Raw genomic sequence first — 21,274 nt, forward strand, 5'->3', positions numbered from 1 at the left:
TTTTCATATTTTCCTTGATTTCAGATTTAGAACTGACTACACTCTTTACAGTCTGCCTAAATACTACTTTATTCATTCAGACAGGATCTCCCTTGACATAATTATTAATGCATTTGTGTTGAATAACAGACAAAATATAAGCAAAATATGACTGTGTGTTGCCAGCTTTTGGTGCTGTAAAATACAAGAATGATGTTTGTACCTTCACCCACTAATGTGCTGTGTTTGTTCTACATTAATGTGCAGATTTGAGTGTTGACTCTTTTATAAAAATGGCTACCCCAAGCGTCCACTGGCTTCTACCAATTGTTTTGGTCTCCTTTCTCACGTGTGCTCTTGCCAGAAGAGGACAGGATGTACGTTGTGGAGGTAAGACATAAATGGGGAAGATTGTTGTTGTTTTTTTAATGGAGGTATATTCTACTTAAGCGGTTTTCCACTTAAAATGAAATAAAAAGCAAACCACTGTTCACTTTTGTCTTTCATATCAAGAAATATGGGGGTTTCCAGGCTTTCAAAATAGTTGAAGTGTGGTTCCTTCTTCTGACTCAACAGTGTACATTAACGTTTAAAATGATCGTAAAGGCTCCCTTAAAAAAAATTAAATAAATGTAATTCTTATCTGTTCTGTGGTTTTTGCACAGAGCAGCCTTGATCCTCTTCATCCCCGATTCCCCCGCCAGTGCTCCTCCCCCTTCGTCGCATGCCCCCCATCGCAAGCTGCTGGCCATTGAAGCATTTGTGCATGCTCGCTCCCGAGCCCTGCTCTGTGTCCAGTGACACTCCGAGTATGGCTCGGCCTCAATCCCTCCTCACTGGCTGTGATTGACAGCAGCAGGAGCCATTGGTTCCTGCTTCTATGTCTGAGCCAATGAGGAAAGAAAGAGCCACGAGGGTCTCTTTCCCCCATGCACAAATCAATCGAGATCGTGCTCAGGTAAGTATATAAGGTACTTCTCTGCATTAAAATAAAAAAACCTTTTGCCTTTATAACCACTTTAATTCTAGCCAAGGGCTGCATTTGAAGTTTTAAATACATACTGTACTTGTAAACGGCCTCACTAGTCAACTTTATTTGTAATATTGTTCAGTCAGTCTAGTGATTAATAAACCCTGCCACGCTAAATAGCCACAGGGTGAAACCTTTCCGCTGGCTGTCTGAATACCCAAATAGAGGTTGCATCTGATTGGATCAATCTGCTTTTTGACTAATAATTTTCCACCTTACAATTTTCCACCTATTTTTCTTCTATTTTTTTCAGTTGAGGGATGTTGGGTGGGAGGCAGCTGACAGGGCCACCCACTGAGCTAATTTGGGCCAGGTCTTTAGGAACCAGGTGGAATTTCTACAATGTATGGTCAGCCTAACTCTGCAGCGTCCTATGTCACCCACATTCATCCTACTCAGTACATTACATCAATAGGGGAGGCCCTTTTTTTATCTCTCAGGCCTCATGCACACTGGACGTTCTTAAAACGCCAGTAGCGTAAGCTGTAGAATGAGTTTCAGTAGCATTTTAGCTGTAGTGTTTTTTAGCTTTTTGTTTTTAGCAAAGCTATACTGCCACAAAAGCTTATGGCTCAAAAACGCTGATAAATGCAGAATAGCTTTTTTTTTTTTTTTTTTTTTTTTTTTTTTTTTTTAGTTAGAGCATTTTTACAGCAGAAAAACTCCTCTTGTAACCCACTAGTTCTGGGGGGGGGGGGGGGGGGTGTACGCCCCTGCCAAAAAACGCTGATAACAGCCTACGTGTGCATGGACACCTAGAATAACATGCTGGGGAGTTTGACTGCAAAAAAAAAAAGTCTAAAGCCAAAAACAGCAGCTGTAAAAACGTCCAGTGTGCATGAGGCCTTAAAGTGTATTTCCGCTTTTGTAGTAAAATTTAAGCGCTTGCCGACCGCCGCACGACTATTTACTGCGGCACTCAGCCCCGTACAGGCAAACCGTTGTAGGGATACGTCGCTCGCCTACGAGCCTCTAGGGGGCGAGCGCTCGCTGCCGGAGGCACGCTCCCACCCCCGCTCGTTCACTAACATCCCCGTACGAGTGACCGGCGGCTCCGATGTCCGCCGGTCACCCGTGATCTCCCGCTGGAGAGAGAGAAAGGCAGGCGGCTGATGTAAACAAAGCCGCCTGTCATTCTCCCTGATGTAACTGCAGAGATAATACGATCCTGCTATGTAGGATCGTATATCTCTGTGGTTACATCACAAGCCACGCCCCCCCCCCCCCCCCCAAAGTTAGAATCACGCCCCTAGGGATACATTTAACCCACTGATCAGCAATAACGTTAACCCCGTTCCCTGCCAGTGTCATTTTTACAGTAACAGTGCATATTTATAGCACTGATTACTGTAGTAATGTCACTGGTACCCCCAAAAGTGTCAAAAATGTCAGTCAAGGGTCCGATCTGTCCGCCGCAATGTCACAGCCACAAAAAATCGCAGATCGCTGCCATTACTAGTAAAAAAAAAAAAACAATAAAAATTACATAAATCTTTCCCGTAGTTGGTAGACGCAATAACTTTTGCGCAAACCAATCAAAATACGCTTATTGCGATTTTTTTTTTTACCAAAAATATGTAGCAGAAAACAAATTGGCCTAAAATGTTAAAAAATTTAGATTTTCACATTTTTTTGGGGGGAATTTCATATAAAAAAATGTGAAAAATGTTATTTTTTTCAAAATTGTCGCTCTTTTTTTGTTTATAGCGCAAAAAGTAAAAATCGCACAGGTGATCAAATACCACCAAAAGAAAGCTCTGTTTGTGGGGAAAAAAAGGGGCCTCAATTTAATTTGGGTACAGCGCCGTACGACCGCGCAATAGTCTGTTAAAAGTCATGCAGTGCCGAATCGCAAAATAGGCCCTGGTCTTTGAGCAGGAAAATCGTCCGGGGCTTAAGTGGTTAAGAAAAAAAACACTATATAGTTGTGTTTCCATTCACACAGCACACCTAATGTTTTTATTTATGTATTTTTTAAATTTATTACCTTTTTAGATGTTTCTAAGGTGGTGCCGTGGCTAATGGTAAGAATTTCTGCACTCAAGTGTCTATCAGTGAGGGACAGTCTTTGCTATCTTTCTTTAATGTACAATGCAGGAGGGCGATTTCTACATTGTTAACCCTTTGTTAGGACAGTGTTTGTATCTATTAAAATAGGGATGACCAGCGCTATGGAGTATATAAATAAAGAACTAAAATGGGTGTAAGCTGCCACCAACCAACCCCTGGGGTACAAGGGTTAAAAGTGAAATGTAAAGTAAAAAGGTTGATAATGGCGCTACCCTTAAAAATTACTAATTTTTAAATACTGTGTATAGAATCACTAGATACACAGAAAACAATGTGAATATAAAGTGCAAAGTGCCAGTAAACTGAAAGAATCAGGGGTGTGGTCTCCACAAACCCCTCCAAAAAGTGCTCAATATAAAGTGTTGCTGTACAGTGAGCTTACAGAGATGTGCAGTGAGCAATAAAAACAGAGGTGCACCTGATGTGATAAATATTTATTGTGATTTTTTAATATATACCTTGCAGATCCCCATATCCACACAAATGATGTGTATGCAGGAATCTCTTCCATGTATTCTGAAGGGGTGACTTAAATCCCCCCCCCCCCTTCCGACAGAATACACAGATCAGTGCTCTATCCATTGACTGCAAATGCTGATGGAATGCTGATTTTCCAGCGTGACTGTGTAACAGAAGCTGTTTTTTAGATCAGCTTCTGTTCAACAGACAGTGGTACACACAAACTTAAAGTCAGCCAGTTCATACTGAACTGTATACCCAGCTTTATGGAAAGTTAACCACCTGCCGACCGCCCCATAGCCGATTTACTGCTACAGGGCGGCCACGCTGCGCAGGATCACGTGTGTGTATATGTATGTATGTGTGTGTGTGTATATGTGTTTATATATATACACAGTGGGTACGGAAAGTATTCAGACCCCCTTAAATTTTTCACTCTTTGTTATATTGCAGCCATTTGCTAAAATCATTTAAGTTCATTCTTCTTCCTCATGAACGTACACATAGCACCCCATACTGACAGAAAAACACAGAATTGTTGACATTGTTGCAGATTTATTAAAAAAGAAAAACTGAAATATCACATGGTCCTAAGTATTCAGACCCTTTGCTGTGACACTCATATATTTAACACAGGTGCTTTCCATTTCTTCTGATCATCCTTGAGATGGTTCTACACCTTCGAGTCCAGCTGTGTTTGATTATACTGATTGGACTTGATTAGGAAAGCCACACACCTGTCTATATAAGACCTTCCAGATCACAATGCATGTCAGAGCAAATGAGAATCACGAGGTCAAAGGAACTGCCTGAAGAGCTCAGAGACAGAATTGTGGCAAGGCACAGATCTGGCCAAGGTTACAAAAAGGTTACACACACACACACACACACACACACGGCTTTTTTCTGCAGGAATGCAGGGGAACGCAGTTCCAGCACTGAATGTATGTAATAGCAAGGGGTGTGCTGGAAGTTCTATAAATGCTGGCTGCTAGGGGATCTATTGTCACTGGCGGGATCTGTTTTTGTGTCGGGTCTATTGTTGATGGTGGGGGATCTAGTGTTGCTGAGAGGGTCTTATGTTGCTGGTAGGGATCTACTATTAAGGGAAAGGTCTATTATTGCTGGTTGCTGGAGGGTCTATTGATGCTGGCTGCCTTTGAAATCTGTTGTTGCTGTTGAGGGTCTAATGTTGCTGGGGGTGGTATTTTGTTGTGTGTGGTCCATTGTTGTTGTGTGTGTGTGTTGGGTTGGGGGGGGGTGTCCATTGTTTTGTGAGGGTTCTATTGTTGCTTGGAGGGGCCTATTGTTGTTGGGGTGGGGTCCATTGTTGTTGTGTGAGGGTTCTATTGTTGCTGGCTCCAGGGGATCTATTTTACTAATTTTCATGTTATTAGACAAGAACAAATTCCATACAAATTATTTAGCACCACAAGATTATTCTTGGGGCAGTACTGGGAGGTGGGTAGGGTTGAAACCGAGGGACGATGCTTGGAGGTGGGTAGGGCACAGAGACAAGGGGGGACCCAGAAGAGGGGAGTTCCTGCACCTATTGTCTGAGAAAAAAAGCCGTGTATGTATATATGTGTGTATATATGTGTGTGTGTGTGTGTGTGTGTGTGTGTGTGTGTGTGTGTGTGTGTGTATGTATGTGTGTGTATATATATATATATATATATATATATATATATATATATATATGTGTGTGTGTTCTGTACACAGGCAGAATGGCGATATGCCTATGTAAATAAGGCAGATTACCGTTCTGTCAGTACAGAAAGCATGGATCCTGTGTTCCTCTAAAGCAGGAACATTGATCCATACCTAGTGGAGGTATGCTAGCAAAAGCACCCCCACCACACTAAAACATCAGTTAACCCCTTGATCACCCCCAATGGTAACCCTTTCCCAGCCAGTGTCATTAGTACATTGACTGTGCATATTTTTAGCACTGATCACTCTATTTGTGTCACTGGTTCCAAAAAAAGATTTTTTAAAAGGTGTCAGGTGTCCAATTTGTCCACCATAATATCGTAGTCCCCCTATAAGTTGCTGATTGCCGCCATTAGTTTGTAGACACTATAACTTTTGCTCAAACCTTATGGGATTTACATAGAAAAGAAAAAAAAAACCGCAGCAATTTAATTCACTATGATCATTTTCAATATAAAAACCCTATTTTGCTTCATTTATGCACATTTGTATACTTGTGAAAAGTATCACCATCATTATTCATACAGTGCTGCTTTTTTCTTTTCTATGTACTTTTTGTGTTTGTATATTGACACATATTGCATGCTGCTTTTTCCAGACCACATAAGCGTGACAGCTGACCAATAGGTTACTTTTTTGGGATTTACACTTATTGGCATTTTTTTACTAAGAATATGTAGCAGAATACATATTGGCATAAATTGATCAAGAAATTATTTTTTTTTTACATTTTTTTATTGGATATGTTTTAGAGCAGAAAGGAAGGAAAAAAATAAATAATAAAAAATATATATTTCTCTTACGTCCTCCGACAGTCGCCGCCATCTTCATATTCGTCACAATGGGGTATTAGACTTTGCTCCGTAGGAGCAAATATGTCAATATTAAAGCTTTTAACATATCCCCACCCCAGGGGGTGGTCCCCTCAGTCTATACCCTCCTGCTTCCTGTTTCATACTTCAGTTTCAATGTCTAGCTTGTCAGGAGTAGCTGGATGTCTCTATGTTGGGGCATTTTGTCTCAGCCTTTCTCTATTCTTTTTTGATTTTTGTTTGAGTTTTTTCTCTCTCTTTACTTAGCTGTTATTTTTGTCAGCGTTAGTTAGTTCTTCTGATGAAGAGGATTCGTGCGGGCTGAGTCTCGGGCTGATCCCCCTGTTAGCAGGTTGTGGGTCAGTGGCTTCCCAGCCTGCCTTCGAGCGTTCAGCCAGGTAACGCTCCTGGCGCATTGAAAGACCCATCCCTGTTCGGTGCAGGGATGCTATGGTGAGGTGGCTACCTCACTGGACGCTGTGCGGTTTCTCAACCCCATTTTTGTTGCGTCCTGGATGGGACTCTCCCTGTCACATGTGCAGTGGCTTGTTTGCCTGTGCGGGTTCCCCACGCCATCTAGGAGGTAAGTGTATCTGTGTGGGGACCTGTCTGTCTGGGGGGTGTCAGTCTGGGACTGTGTTACCCTGCCTGTGTTCACACTGTTAAGTTCCCTATCTCTCTGGCTGCATGCTGTGGGCTGCGAGGAGGGGGGGATGTGCTGCACTATCTGTGTCAGACTGTGAATGTGTGAACGGCTGTGTGCTGTGGGGCATGTTTATTTCATGTTTGGGGCACATTACAGCGACCGCTGCGGCGGTCCACCATGTTTTAATACATGTGGTGTGTTTTCTCCACTTCACTGAGGTGGAGGAGCGGCGTTTTCGGCACCAAACGGCGCCATTTTGGCAGCGCTCACTCCGGCCGCATGGTCTCACTGCGGGCAGCCATTTTCTTGTAGCCTTCCATAGGCTTTCATAGAGCGCCCTGTGTTGCATAGCTTCCTTTCCCTGGGCGCACTGATCGAGGCAGCAGCAGCAGCGGTGGTCTTTACAGGTTTTTACCTCCCTGTCCCTATTTCCTTGCCTGAGTTGAGTTTTTTTCTCCCTGGGGGGTCAAACTTGTGCTAGTGTGTGTGTGCGGTGGGCAGCGCTCGCCGCGCTTGTTTAAGGGGCTTTTTTGGAGAATCTTTGGATACACTGATAAAGGGGATCACGGGTGGTAAGAGCACGCTCTTGCCCCAATCCCGCAAGGCTAAGGTTGCTCATGGTAAGAAGCATGCTTCTTTTAGGCCCTCTCGGGGGTCCTTTCGTGCCTTTCGGGCGCACTATAAGGGCAAGCCGTTCAAAGGTCAAGGCTCCCAAAAGAAGCCGTGGTCAGGTTACCAGAAGTCCAGCCAGTCCGGACCCGCTGCCCATAGCAATGCGGCCTGCAGGGGCGCCCTCACCGGTTCTGGGGTGGGGGGACGCTTGCTCGGTTTTTCTTCAACCCTGGTTGGCCCGTGTTCGGGACAGGTGGGTTCAGGAAATCGTTCGTTCTGGCTACAAGATCGAGTTTTCTCTCTCGGCCGGAGAGCAGATTTTTTCCCTCAGGCGGTTCCGGTGGCTCATCGGGACAGATTTCGGGGGTTTCTCTTCCAATCTGTTCACGGTGCCCAGGAAGGAGGGCAGGGTACGTCCAATTCTGGACTTGCAGGCTCTGACCTGCTTTGTGCGGGTTCGCTAGTTCCGCATGGAATCCCTGCGGTCGGTGGTGGCTGCCCTGGTTCCGGGGGAATTCATGGCTTCCATCGACTTGAAGGATGCGTGCCTTCACATCCCGTTTTTCGAGCGTCACCAGAGGTACCTTCGATTCGCCATTGCGGAGGATCACTACCAATTCGTGGCATTACCTTTTGGTCTCGCTTCGGCTCCACGGTTTTTCGCCAAGGTGCTTGCACCGGTTTCTGGTTTGTTGAGAGCCCAGTGCATCCCTGTCCTGGGGTATCTGGAAGATATTCTGGTTCGGTCTGCGACCAGCCAGGGTCTGGAGGAGGACCTATCCATCACGATGCTGACTCTACAGGAGTGTGGTTGGACGATGATTTTCCAAAGTCTACGCTGTGTCCGTCGATTCGTCTTCCCTACCTGGGAATGATTCTGGACTCGGTCCGGGCGCAGATCTTCCTACCAGACGACAAACTCAGGACTCTTCAGGAAGAAGTCAGGTCCCTTAGGGACGTTCCGTGCTCGTCACTCCGGACGCGCTTGAGATGTCTGGGATTGATGGTCTCGGCTTTCGAGACGATTCCCTTCGCCCAGTTTCACACGCGGGGTCTCCAAGCAGAGATCCTGTCCAGGTGGGATTGGCGACCGCAATCTCTGGATCTCTAGATTTCGTTGGGCCATCGCACCAGAAGGGATCTTCTGTGGTTGCTCCAGTCCCCGGCGGTGTCGGGGGGCAAGTCTTTTCGTCCTCTCTCATGGACGGTGGTCACCTCGGATGCCAGCCTGTCGGGCTGGGGTGGTGTTCTGGGCGTTCTGTCCGCCCAGGGAACTTGGTCAGAGGGGGTTTCCTCCCTTCCGATCAACATTCTGGAATTGCGTGCGGTGAATCTCTACCTTCACCGTTGGCCGGACGGGCTGCAGGGCTGTCCGGTTTGGGTGCAGACGGACAATGCCACGGTGGTGGCTTACGTCAATCGCCAAGGGGGCACCAAGAGAGCCCGAGCGGCTCGGGAAGTGGCCGACATTCCATCTTGGGCCGAGACACGCGTCCCAGCGATATCGGCGGTTCACATTCCGGGGGTGGAGAACTGGCAGGCGGATTATCTGAAGCCGACAGTCCCCGGACCAGGGGGAATGGTCCTTCCACCCGGATGTCTTCCAGATGTGGTGCGCGAAGTGGGGTCTTCCGGAGGTAGACCTGTTCGCGTCTCGTCTAACAGCAAGGTGAAAAGGCTTCGTGGCAAGGCCGCGCGATCCTCGGGCAGACGCGTCAGACGCGTTGGTAGCTCCGTGGCATCAGTACCGACTGCTGTATGCGTTTTCACCGTTTCAATGGCTGTCCAGGTTCCTTCGCAGGTTGAACTCGGAACCAGAACACAGTGTTTTTTTGTGACACCGGACTGGCCCCGCCGGTCCTGTTACGCAGACCTCGTGCATTTGGTGGTCGACTCCCCGTGGCGTCTGCCTCTTCGAGAAGATCTCCGGTCTCCAGGGCGGATATTCCATCCTGCTTTACAGTCGCTGGCTTTGTCGGCCTGGCTGTTGAGACCGAGGTCCTGAGGGATAGGGGTCTCTCCCCTGAGGTCATTCACACTTTGATCGACGCGAGGAAATTTTCCTCGGGGAAGGTCTATTACCGTACTTGGAAGGCCTATTTTGCCTGGTGTGAGTCCAGGGGGTTTTCACCTCGCCCGTAATCGGTGTCTAGGGTGTTGTCCTTCCTTCGAAAGGGTGTTGCCAGCGTTTGGCGCTGGCTACGATCAAGGGTCAGGTGTCTGCGATGGCCGTTATCTTTCAGCGTCCTATGGCATCTAACTCCTTGGTTGGCACTTTTGTTCAGGGGCATCTGGTCCCTCCTGGGAGGGTGCCTCTGCCTCCTTGGGTCTGGAATCTTGTTCTGTCCGTGTTACACCATGGTCCTTTTGAACGGATCAGGTAGATCTCGTTGTCTATGTTGTCCAAGAAGGTCAACTTTTTTGGTGGCGATCACTTCGGCTCGCAGTGTGTCGGAGCTGGCAGCTTGTCCTGCAAGTCTCCGTATCTGGTCATTCACTTAGATGAGGTGGTCTTGCGACCTAACCCTTCTTTTTTTCCGAAGAGGGTTTCGGAATTTCACCTCAATGAGGACATTGTCTTGCCTTCGCCTTGCGCGAAGTCTAAATATCCGAAGGAGGTGGAGTTGCACTCCTTGGATGTTGTTCGGGCGATTAGGGTTTACCTAAAATCGTCTGAATCGTTTCGCAAGTCGGATTCTTTGTTTGTCCTTCTGGGGGTCCTCGGAAGGGCGTAGCGGCGTCGGCTTCTGCCGTCGCCAATTGGTTCAGACAGGCCATTGAACAGGCCTATGCTTTGCAGGGAAAAGTTTCCCCTATGCCTGTGAAGGCGCACTCTGCCAGATCTCTGAGTACGTCTTGGGCCTGTCGTCATGGGACTTCTGTGGCCCAGGTGTGTAGGGCGGCGATTTGGTCGACCGTGCACAACTTCACTCTATTCTACAGAGTGGAGTTTCAAGCATCGGCAGATGCTTCCTTTGGCCGCAAGGTTCTTAGTGCGGCGGTTCCTTAGGGTCCCTTGTTTTGGACCTTTGGGCTGTTTGGGATTTCTTTTTATCCCTGGGTTTTTGTTTTTTTCCTGGGTTATTGCTCCCGTTGAGCAAGTTTTTTCTCATGTTGCCCAGCTGGTTTCCTTCCTTTTGGTAAGGTTACTTTCTTTGATGTGGAGACTGCGTTGCCTTTAGGCGCGGCTGCGTTTCCCTCCCCTCATGTTTGCACTGCTTTGTGACGAATATGAAGATGGCGGCGACTGTCGGAGGACGTAAGAGAAAACGGAATTTTTGTAAAATCTTACCTGTAAAATTCCTTTCTCTGAGTCCTCCGACAGTCGCCGCCCCCGCCCCTCTTTTGGGGTTTAGGTACTCTACTGCTATTCCACTGAAACTGAAGTATGAAACAGGAAGCAGGAGGGTATAGACTGAGGGGACCACCCCCTGGGGTGGGGATATGTTAAAAGCTTTAATATTGACATATTCTGTTGCCTAGCTACTCCTACGGAGCAAAGTCTAATACCCCATTGTGACGAATATGAAGATGGCGGCGACTGTCGGAGGACTCAGAGAAAGGAATTTTACAGGTAAGATTTTACAAAAATTCCGTTTTTTTTTGTTTTGGTTTTTCAAAATTGTCGATCATTTTTTGTTTATTGCACAAAAAATAAAAAAATGCAGTGGTGATCAAATATCACCAAAAGAAAGCTCTATTGTTTTGGGAAAAGGACATACGTTTTATTTGGGTACAGTGTCGCACAACCGCACAATTGCCAGTTAAAATAACGCAGTGCCGTATTGCAAAAAATGGCCTGGTCATGAAGGGGGATAAATCTACCGGAGCTGAAGTGGTTATTATCGAGTTTAGTTTGTTTCCTTATACTAGCTGTGTTTTTAAAATTAAATTTAAATGCTTTTTTTTTAATTAATAAAATATTAAATAGTGTATTTTATTTTTTATAACTCACACGGCACTTCCCATTAAAAGGATTATAGATTTTAGTTAACAATGTTTGCATTTAATTATGGGCACACCATGGATTTGAAGGAATTTATAACTGGACTGAATTGTGATTATTTTTTTTTTTTTTTTCTTGCCTGGTATTGAATTTTAATTAACTTTAAAATTGCCTTCAGACTGTTCCACTAAAAGAATCCTCAAAAATATTGATACATAGTCTATTTAATGCTGCTTGCTTGACCATCAAAGCAAGGCCTAAGGTCACTTGTATCCAATTTGATCACATTGTAACACATTTTGGCAACATTAAGTCTAAGTTCACATCTATGTGGTTGCAGTTGCATTTTTAAATCTGCGTTTGTGCATGCATTTTTCATGCATTTTGTGGTTTGTGTGTTTTTTTTTTTTTTTTTTTTTTTTTTTTTAATGTCCCTTTAAAACACTGTATATAACTGGTTGCTAAGGAGTGGGCCTGGAAGCCAGACGCCGCATCCTTAATAATCGATGAGTCATCAGCAAGGTTTACAGACACATCAGGTCCATGATGTCACAGGGGCTGTGGGTCTCAGGGTGACGTCACCGCATGGCCACACCCCCATAGCAATACAAGAACTGCCAGACACTGGAGCTGACAGAATGGCGAAAGCTGGCATCAGATGAGGAGCATTTTTTAAATTTTCAGCGGGACATTGGCAGAGAAAGAAGATCTGATGATTGACGTTGGAGCTACAACATGGGACATTCCTCATTTTGAATAAGGCACTAGTCAAAAGTATCTCTCTTGTTTTTTGTAACATTACACTGCTTTTATTTTTCTTGTGAATGGATAGGGGTACCCCATACTCATTCACTTAGGGGAGGGAGGGGCTGGGATTCGGGGCCCCCTTTCTTAAAGTGGGCTTCCAGATTCCGATAAGCTCCCTGCCCGCAGACCCCCACAACCACCAGTCAGGATTGTGGGGAAGAGCTCCTCCGCCCCAAAGCACCCCCTCCCATGTTTGTTATGGGGAGGGGGGACTCCTTGCTCGTCCCCTCCCTTTCCTGGCCTGCTGGGCTGCATGCTCGGATAAGGTTCTGGTATAGATTTGGGAGGGCACCACACAGTTTTTTTTTTTTCTTTTTGTTTTTTGCATGGGGGTTCCCCTCCAAATTCATACCAGAGCTGAAAGGGCCTAGTATGCATGTGAGGAGAACCCTACACAGGTTTTTATTTCAAATTTCTTCTTTTTTTTTGGCCAGCAATTCTTCTCTCCCTTTTTTTTTTTTTTTTATTCAGCTGTCAACGGAGAATCCCGATGATAGTTGATGACTTATTAGTTGTTAAGGACGCGGTGGCCACCTTCCTGGCCCGCTCTTTAGCAACCAGCTATATACAGTGTTTTTATAGGGGGGGGGGGGGAGGGAATCATCAAAAACACAACACTTGCATTTCTGGTGCAACTCTATTGAAGTCTATTACATGCAAAACGCAATCTGCTGCAGGTAAAAGTCCCTGACCCTTTCCAAAAATGCCCCAGCTGGTAAATGGACTATAGTGCGTTTCTGCAAAACAGTAAACACACAAAAAAGCGCATATGTGTGGACGTAGGTTAACTAACAGATCTGAGTAATCCAAATGACCCAAAATGTGGACTGTAATCCTGCTTCTCCTGCTAAGTGGGAATGCCTGTGTAGTCTCAATGCATGACAGAGCTTCTGCGTGGTGCATTCAGTTGCATTGGTCAAGGTGCTTGTTTGTTCATGTTTCCTACCGATAAATAAAATAAATTCCTCGCTTAATATAATTTCTACTGTTACAGCAGCCATAATCTTATAGTAGAAGAATTCTGCTTAATCTACCTCCTCCTCTCATTTAGATAGAAAGCATCTTACATTGGGGGAGGGGGACTCCCAACAAAACAAGTTGAGACAGATAAAGGTAAATAACCATTCATTTCTATAGATTGTGACATGTTGCTTCATCTTGGCTTGCCAATAGTGCATGTACTGCCTTCTGTGTGGCTAGCTTTAGACTGGCAGATGTCTCACTGAAAGCAACTGGTAATGATACATCTTCCCGTCGCTGTTCTGCTGAGCCACGTCAGCCTTTTTGTCTGGAATGAAGCATGTATGCAGTAAAAAACGTATTCCCTTTTCTTCATAGGAATGGGAACAATTAGCACCAGCTCAGAGGTTTTTTCTGTAACTGGTGTTCTCTTTTTGGAACTCCTACATAGCTTGCTTCTTGTCCGATCATTGTGAGTATCGCTTAAATAACACACTCAGCTTTCAGAGATCTGGCTACATATGCCTGCCCCAACGACATATAACTAATAGCCAACAACTGGTGAAATAATCTTTGCTGCTTGGAAGTCAAGAAGTGAAAGCAGTGTTGCCAACCTACCAGATTGACATTTACTGACACAACACCCAAAATTTACTGACACAGCCAAGTTTTTACTGGCATTTCCAAACGTTACAAAATTACAATTTTAAGTGCACATTTCAGTATTTAGGCTACAAATAAGTTCAATATGCCATTAGCAATGTGATTTAGGTAGATATTAAAACAAAAAACATATTTCCTATTTTCAGTATAGTAAGTAAGTAGCTTAGGAACAGAAATCAGAAAGGCAGGAAATTAGAATGGTCAGGCGCACACATAGGAAATTGATTCTCACAGTGACACAGACAGAAGTGTACAGCAGCACAAGTGATGATGACACCTCGCCAACACATCAACGTCACAGTGACGGTCTCTCTCCACGCCAGGTGGTCCCTTCAGTCCACTCTAGTCCAAACATTACTGATAGTCCCACTCCCGGCTTGCCTTGTTTCCGTCCCGCTGACCTTCCCAAGATCCGCTTGGCTCCCTTGCACCATGACATCACACACATGCTCGGGCACCACCTCCGCCAGACCCTCACGCCACCCAAACACACTGTAGCAGTCACAGACATATTTTTTTGTTGCCAATGTTTTCCTGTCACTGGCATTTAATGGCACAAGAAAAAGTGCAGTTTTCTCTTTCATTCATTGATGGGCACAGCGCCATATCTTCTTGACCCCTGGGTTTATACTGCCCCCCCCCCCCCACAGGAGTAAGACACTAGGCGGAAAAAAAGTTTGGCTATGCCTATAGGGCAGTACCAGGGGGTATACTCTCACTTCCTGCTATAGGCCTTCAGTTTTTTTTTTCTGCCTAGTCAGGAGTAAGGACCTAGTTCCTAGCTGGGATCTCTGGTCCTGGCATTTTTTCCTTTTTTAAATTGAATTTTTCGCTTCTTTTATTATTTTCTGTTCCTGTGAGAACTACAATGAGCTGTTGGACTGGGCGACGGACTGGATATTCTAGATCCTTACGGTCTCCCCAGTCCGGCCAGAGAGAGCGACTACGCTCTAGGTCAGCCACAACATAGCCCCACTGAACTAGGGCTGGCCGGCGAGTAAACGCCTCGCGAGGATGCATGGCAGCTTTGCGGCTGACGGACCAAGCTGTCCGAGTTGCTGAAGCTGACAGAGTTGCTGACGGGCATCTGCCTTCTTCCCCACTGCCCTTGGTGGTCGGCTCCGCTGGGGCCCGCATCCTGGTGGCTGGGCGCCCTAAAAATTTAGGCTGTGACTTGCGGCCTACTGGGCCACGCGGCCACTTTGGGCGCTGCCGTTGGGGGGTGGCCTCCAACTCTCTCCCTGGGCATCTGCCAGACTGAATCCTGGGCAAATGTGGCTGGGCCTCCCCCGAAACTTAGACCACCGCCTGCAACCTGCTGGGTCATATGGTCAGCCTGGCACCTCCCTTGAATCGGGTGGCGCCGCTTCATTTTTAGTGCCAGTGTAGCAGCCATTATTGTGTGGGTACTCTGCCTGCGCGTCCGTGTCATGACGAGTGCCCCCCCCCCCCCAAGGGGTTTATGTCCTATTATGTCCTCCATGGAGGGCGACCCTCTTGCCTTTCTGCGGGGTCTAATAGGTAGTCTTTTTGTGGAGCTTTCGCTGGCGTCAGTCAGTCCTCAGGGACTGAGGTAGGCAGCCTCCCCTGCTTATGTTTTCAGGGCGAGCTTAGTATATAGCAACCCTACTGGGTCTGAGTCCACGCACTTTGAGTGCTCTGATAATGAGGATGATTCCTCTTTTTTTGCATATGTGCATGAAATGTGCTGGTGGATGCACTGATTGTATCTGTGTGGGAAATTTTAAACATGGATGATGCAGCTGCTGCTGCGTCAGAGGCGCTGGTCCCCTTGGTGCCTACAGATCCTCTAAAGTGGCAAAGATTTTCCCGCCTACTGTGACAAAATTGTTGCGAGTCAGTGAAGTTGCCCTAAACGCTATATGGCGGTGCCTAAGCGTTTCGATAAACCGTATCCCTTGAGGCGTCTGAATATTTGGGCAGTTCACCTGTGGTGGACTCTCAGGTCTTTGGGCTGAATAAATCCACCCTTATTCCGGTGGAGGAGTCTCTGGTTTTTAAAAGATCCTTTTGACAGGAGAGCCAAGATTTTGGTTCGCCACATGTTTACTGTGGCTGGATTGGTCTTTAGGGCGATGTTCACTATAGCATGGGTGTCCCAGACTTTAACAGTGTGGGCAAAGCTTTTGTGCCAGGATCTGGAGGGGGAACAGCTTCTCCCTGCCTTTGTGGAGCTGGCGTACCAGTTGGTCCAGGGGTTGCAGTTCATCTGTGATGTCTCCTTATGCCCTGTACACACTATCAGATTATCTGAAGACTTTTGTCTGTAGACTTACCAAAACCATATAATATGAGGTCAAACCTAAACACTTTCAATTTGTATGCAATCCGGAAGGCCCTTGCACTACATAGAAAAGGTAAATCTGAAGACAAAAGTCTTCAGATAATCTGATAGTGTGTACAGGGCATTAGTCTCTAGTCCGTGACAGCAGTGGTCCTTCGGCATAGGATATGGCTGTAATGTTGGTTTGTGGACCAGACTTTCCAGAAGGCCTTATCTGATCTTCCCTTTGTGGGGGATCACCTGTTCAGATCCTCCCTGAATGATATCATTAAGCAGGATTTCAAGACAAGGGATCTAAGTCTGTAAGGACCTCCTCCAGAGGTTCCAATAGGACCTGGACTGGTAAGCCAAGAGCGGGTCCTTCTGAGAGCTGCTTCGGTCTGGCTACAAGATCTAGTTTCAGGTTTATCCTCCAGAGAAGTTCTTTCCTTCCTACATGCATTTATCCCCAGATCGCCTGCGAGGTCTCTTCGGGGCGATGCAAGACTTGCTACTACAAGGGGTGAATGTTCTGGTCTCCGAATCGGAAAGCTGTTTTTTTCATGGGTTTTATTCAAACCTGTTTACAGGTCCCAGGAAGGAAAACAAGGTACATCTAATATTGGACCTCAAAGCTCTGAACCGCTTGTGCGAGTACAGATGTTCCGAATGGAGTCCATTTGTAAGGTAGCGGGATCTTCTGGCCTCTACTATCTATAACAAAGACACTTATCTTCATATAATGATATGTCGGTCATCTGCGCCTTTATTGCTTGCCATGGTTGAGGAGCATTATCAACAGGTCTTGCCTCGGCTCCTCGGGTCTTCAAAAAGTGCTGGCCCCAATGTTGGCATTGTGCCTGCTCCAAAGAACAACTGGGAGATTACTGTGCGGACTCTGCAGTTGTTTGGTTGGAAATTAAATTTCCAGGTATTGGCTCTGGTTCCGTCCACCTAGTTGGACTATCTGGGTCTGCTCTGGACTTGGCCTCAGCCGGGGTGTTCCTCTTATGGCACAAGGTCCAAAATCTGCAGGATGAATTTGGCTCCTGTTGTCCAGCAGTTGGTCGTCTTTTAGGACTGGCATGCGGGTGCTTGGTCTGCTGGTGGCCGTTCCGTTTGCACAGTTCCTCACTAGACCTCTGCAAAGAGAGATTCTTGCCATGTGGGGCAAGAATCCAGTCTCTAGACCATCTGATCCTGTTGAGCCGGGATATGAGAGGGTCTCTGATTCGATGGCTTTGCTCTCCAGAACTTCAGGGAAAATCTTCTTTCATCTCTACTGGACGATGGTCACCACGGATGCCAGCCTGTCCAAGTGGGGTGGCGTTTTTGGCACAGTTTGTGCTCAGGGGGTCTGGACTCTGGAAGAATCCAGACTACCTATCGATATACTGGATGTTTCCTCTGGAGGGGTTTCATTAGTTGTGTCTCCGGTAGGGAACTCCCATGGTGGTCCCTGTTGGTCTCTCGTCTCAACAGGAAGTTGCCTAGGTTTGTGGCACGGTCTCTGGATCCTCTGGCCGACATCACAGATGCACTGGTGGCTCTTTTGGGGCCAGTATCGTCTGCTATACGTCCTTTTCTCTTCTAGAACTTCTGCCAAGATTCCTACGTAGGTTTGAGGCAGAAGGGATTACGGCCATCCTAGTGGTTCCAGATTGGCCTTGCCGGTCTTGGTACGCAGATCTGTTACGGTTGGTCGCAGATGCTCCTTGGAGACTTCCTCTTAGAGGAGATCTGTTGACCCGTGGACCAATCTTCCATCTTGCCTTACAGTCCCTGGATTAACGGCTTGGCTGTTGGAAGCCTGGTGCTGAAAAAGATAGAGGGTTGTCTGAATCAGTGATTCCCACACTGCTGCAAGCTAGCAAACCTACTTTTAGGAAGATTAACCATTTACCATTGCGTTTGAGGAACGTACTTTGCAGATGAGAATCTCTTGGGGTTCTCTCAGCTCCTTTTCGGTGACTCTGTGTTTGGCTTTCCTCCAACAAGGTGTTGAGCAGCATCTGGCCTCGGGTACCATCAAAGGCCAGGTTCGGCCTTGGCAGTTTTCATGCTACGCATTCTTTGGTTCGCACCTTTGTTTAGGGGGTTTGCCACTTGGCTCCCCCAGTGAGGTCTCTATTGCCCTCGTGGGATCTCCACTTGGTGCTGTCGGTTCTTCAGTAATTGCCATTGGTAAATATTTGTGAGATTCCTCTGTTTACATTGTCCCAGAAGGTAGCCTTCTTGATGGCTTTTTTTCTTCTGTACATAGGGGGTCTGAGCTGGCAGCTTTGTCTTGTCATTCACCTTACTTGGTGGTTCACGGAGATAAAGTGGCGCTTCATCCCTGCCAGTCGTTCCTTTTCTAAGGTCGTCTCTGGCTTCCATTTAAATGAAGACATTGTGTTGCTTCCTTGTGTTCTAGGCCCCCTAAAGAGATTGTCTTACATTCTGTGGATGTGGTTCGGGCAATCAGGGTGTACTTGTCCGCGACTGAGTTGTTCCTAAAATCTGATTCCCTGTTTGTCCTTACGGATAGAAACCCGTAAGGGGCTGGCCGCGTCTGCTGCGACCATTTTCAGATGGATCAGGCAGAGGGTACTGCAAGCCCTTTTCCATTAACGGTCAGGTTCCTTCTTTCCCTGTTAAGGCCCATTTTACCAGGGCGCTTAGTGCCTCTTGGGCCTTCCGTCATCTGGCGTCAGTGGTGCAGGTTGCAAGGCGGCCACCTGGTCTTCTGTGCAATCTTTCACTAAATTCTATATAATGGATGTGTTGGCGTCTGCGGATGCTGCCTTTGGCCGCAAGACTTTGCGGGCCGCTGTTGGAGAGGATTAGTCTCCTTTTGAGAGTGTAGTTTTTTTTTTTTTTTTTTTCAGGTGAGCTCCTGTTTTACCTGGTTGGCTACGTTTAGCCTTTGGGAAATATGTTTATTGCGGTGTTCTTCCCACCCCTCATGTTGACACTGCTTTGGGACGTCCCAAGGGTCAAGAAGATATGGAGCTGTGTCTGTCAATGAACATCAGAGAAAAGGATGTTACGTTACAAAATCCAGGTGTTTTTTTTTTTTTTATTTTTACCTGCTGCCAGTAAAAATCCTGACGGTTGGCACCACTGGGTAAAATTAGGACCAACTGCTTCAGAAAGATCTACCAGCTTCAGTTTTGTTTGCCCTGCACGTTAGACCTATCATAGGCTGATCAATGTAGCCTTTCCATAGGTACAAGACAGTCCTTGTAAAACTTGTGAATGAGATTTTGTGTAAGTAACCTTTTGAAATCTTAATATTCATAAACGCCAATGCTTTTCTTTACCAAAAAATCATATGTTGCTACAAGTGGTGGCAAACTGGTGCTTCCAAGTAAAGGAATTGTGTACAGATATTGTAAGGTCTTAGAAATATAGAAAACTAGTTCTACATGTCAATTTTTCTGAAGAATATTTTGTACGAGCAATCTAAACTTTTGTTTAACTTGAAATCCCACATTTCTTGAAATGGTTATCTATCTTTTATAGGCAACTTTATGGTTTTCTTTTAAGAACAGGTCTTTTGATGTTTTTTCTTTATCTGTGCAAGGAATTTTAAACTATTTTAAACTAGATAATCCTTTATCTCACATCAACTTCGCACAATAAAGTCTGTAAACCACAGTCCCTTCAGAAATCATTGGTAGCCAGGGATTATCTGATCTAGACTTTCCAAGATTGGGAGCTGAGGGACAGACGTTTTTTTTTTTTTTTTCAATCATTGCAGGCTAGAGATTTTTTTTTTTTTTTTTCAAAATAATAATGTGACACGGTAATACTAACATGCTACCTATGTATGTACTCAAGTGGCCAAATATCACAGTTTTGGTTTATTGTAGTTCTTGTCTCAGCAGTGCGATTTTTCTGCCTCTGTGGATATCTACAAAACATGGCCTATTGTTGGGACTTGAGGGCAGGTTTGGAAAAAAATGTCTAGCTGCGCACCATGTTCTGTCATGTACCAGTGTATTTTACCATTCAGTAGGAACTTGCCCACAACATCACACTTTTTACCCAAAGGTATTGTGTGTGTCCTTTTCATTCTTAGCAAGTTACCCTGTATGTACACTCCCCTCTCCAAAAGAGCCCTGGAGCCTATAGAAATGCTAATTGAATTGACCTACGGTCACCAGTGTGTGTCATGACATTAGAGTGAGCATATTTCCATACAAATCTGTCCTGCGCATACAGCCTGGCCCTATGCTATACATACACTGAGAGTGAGTAACACTTGGAGTACAAAACCAACCCATGCTGGAATGAGTGCCATTACCTACTTTTGAATTAGGTCAGACCTGCATGGTAGCCCACAACCTATTTAAATTAGGTTAGAATTGGAGTCACTAATTGTATGATAACATCATTAAAAAAATAAATCATGTTAAAAATAAATCATTTTGGAGAGATATTTTCATAAAATTCTGCTTGTACCCTTATGGACACAAGGGGACCAGTGTATCTGATTTTTAGATGGTTTCCATTTTCGTGTTGCATACAGTGGATATAAAAAGTCTACACACCCCCAATAAAATGTCAGGTTTCTGTGATGTAAAAAAATTAGACCAAAATAAATAATTTCAGAACTTTTTCCACCTTTACACACCCCTAAAATAATACTTTGTTGAAGCACCTTTTGATTTTTTTTACAGAACTCAGTTTTTTTTGGGTATGAGTGTTATCAGCATGGAACATCTTGACTTGGCAATATTTGCCCACTCTTCTTTGCAAAAACACTCCAAATCTGTCAGATGCGAGGCCATCTCCTGTGCACAGCCCTCTTCAGATCAGCCCACCGATTTTCAATCTGATTCAGATCTGGGCTCTGACTGGGCCATTCCAAAACGTTAATCTTCGTTTGGTGAAGCCATTCTTTTGATGATTTGGATGTATGCTTTGGGTCCTTGTCATGCTGAAAGATGAAGTTCCTTTTCATGTTCAGCTTACTAGCAGAAGCCTGAAGGTTTTGTGCAAATACTGACTGGTATTTGGAACTGTTCATAATTCTCTCTCCCTTGACTAACGCCCCTGTTCCAGCTGAAAAAAAACAGCCCCAAAGCATGATGCTGCCACCACCATGCTTCACTGTGGGTATTGTGTTCTTTTGGTGATGTGCTGTGTTTTTTTTGCGCCAAACATATCTTTAGGAATTATGGCCAAAAAGTTCAACCTTGGTTTCATCAGACCATAACACACTTTCCCACAGGGTTTTGAGAGACTTCAGATGTGTTTTTTGTAAAATTTTGCTGGACTTGGATTTTTTTTCTTCATAAGAAAA

At 45.6% G+C, this 21,274-nt stretch overlaps 1 protein-coding gene across 1 annotated transcript in view; it reads left to right on the top strand.

Moving 5' to 3' along the window:
- The first annotated feature begins 250 nt into the window (after positions 1–250).
- The window catches only part of CNPY2 (canopy FGF signaling regulator 2), a 43,085-nt gene continuing 22,061 nt past the window's right edge, over positions 251–21,274 (top strand). Inside the window, exon 1 of the mRNA XM_082245887.1 lies at positions 251–369. Coding sequence (XP_082102013.1) covers positions 273–369 — 97 coding nt within the window. The 5' untranslated portion in view covers positions 251–272. The remainder of the gene's footprint in view (positions 370–21,274) is intronic.

Source organism: Pelophylax lessonae, assembly GCF_965119305.1.
Source record: "Pelophylax lessonae genome assembly, chromosome: 2".
Classification (NCBI taxonomy): Eukaryota; Metazoa; Chordata; class Amphibia; order Anura; family Ranidae; genus Pelophylax; species Pelophylax lessonae.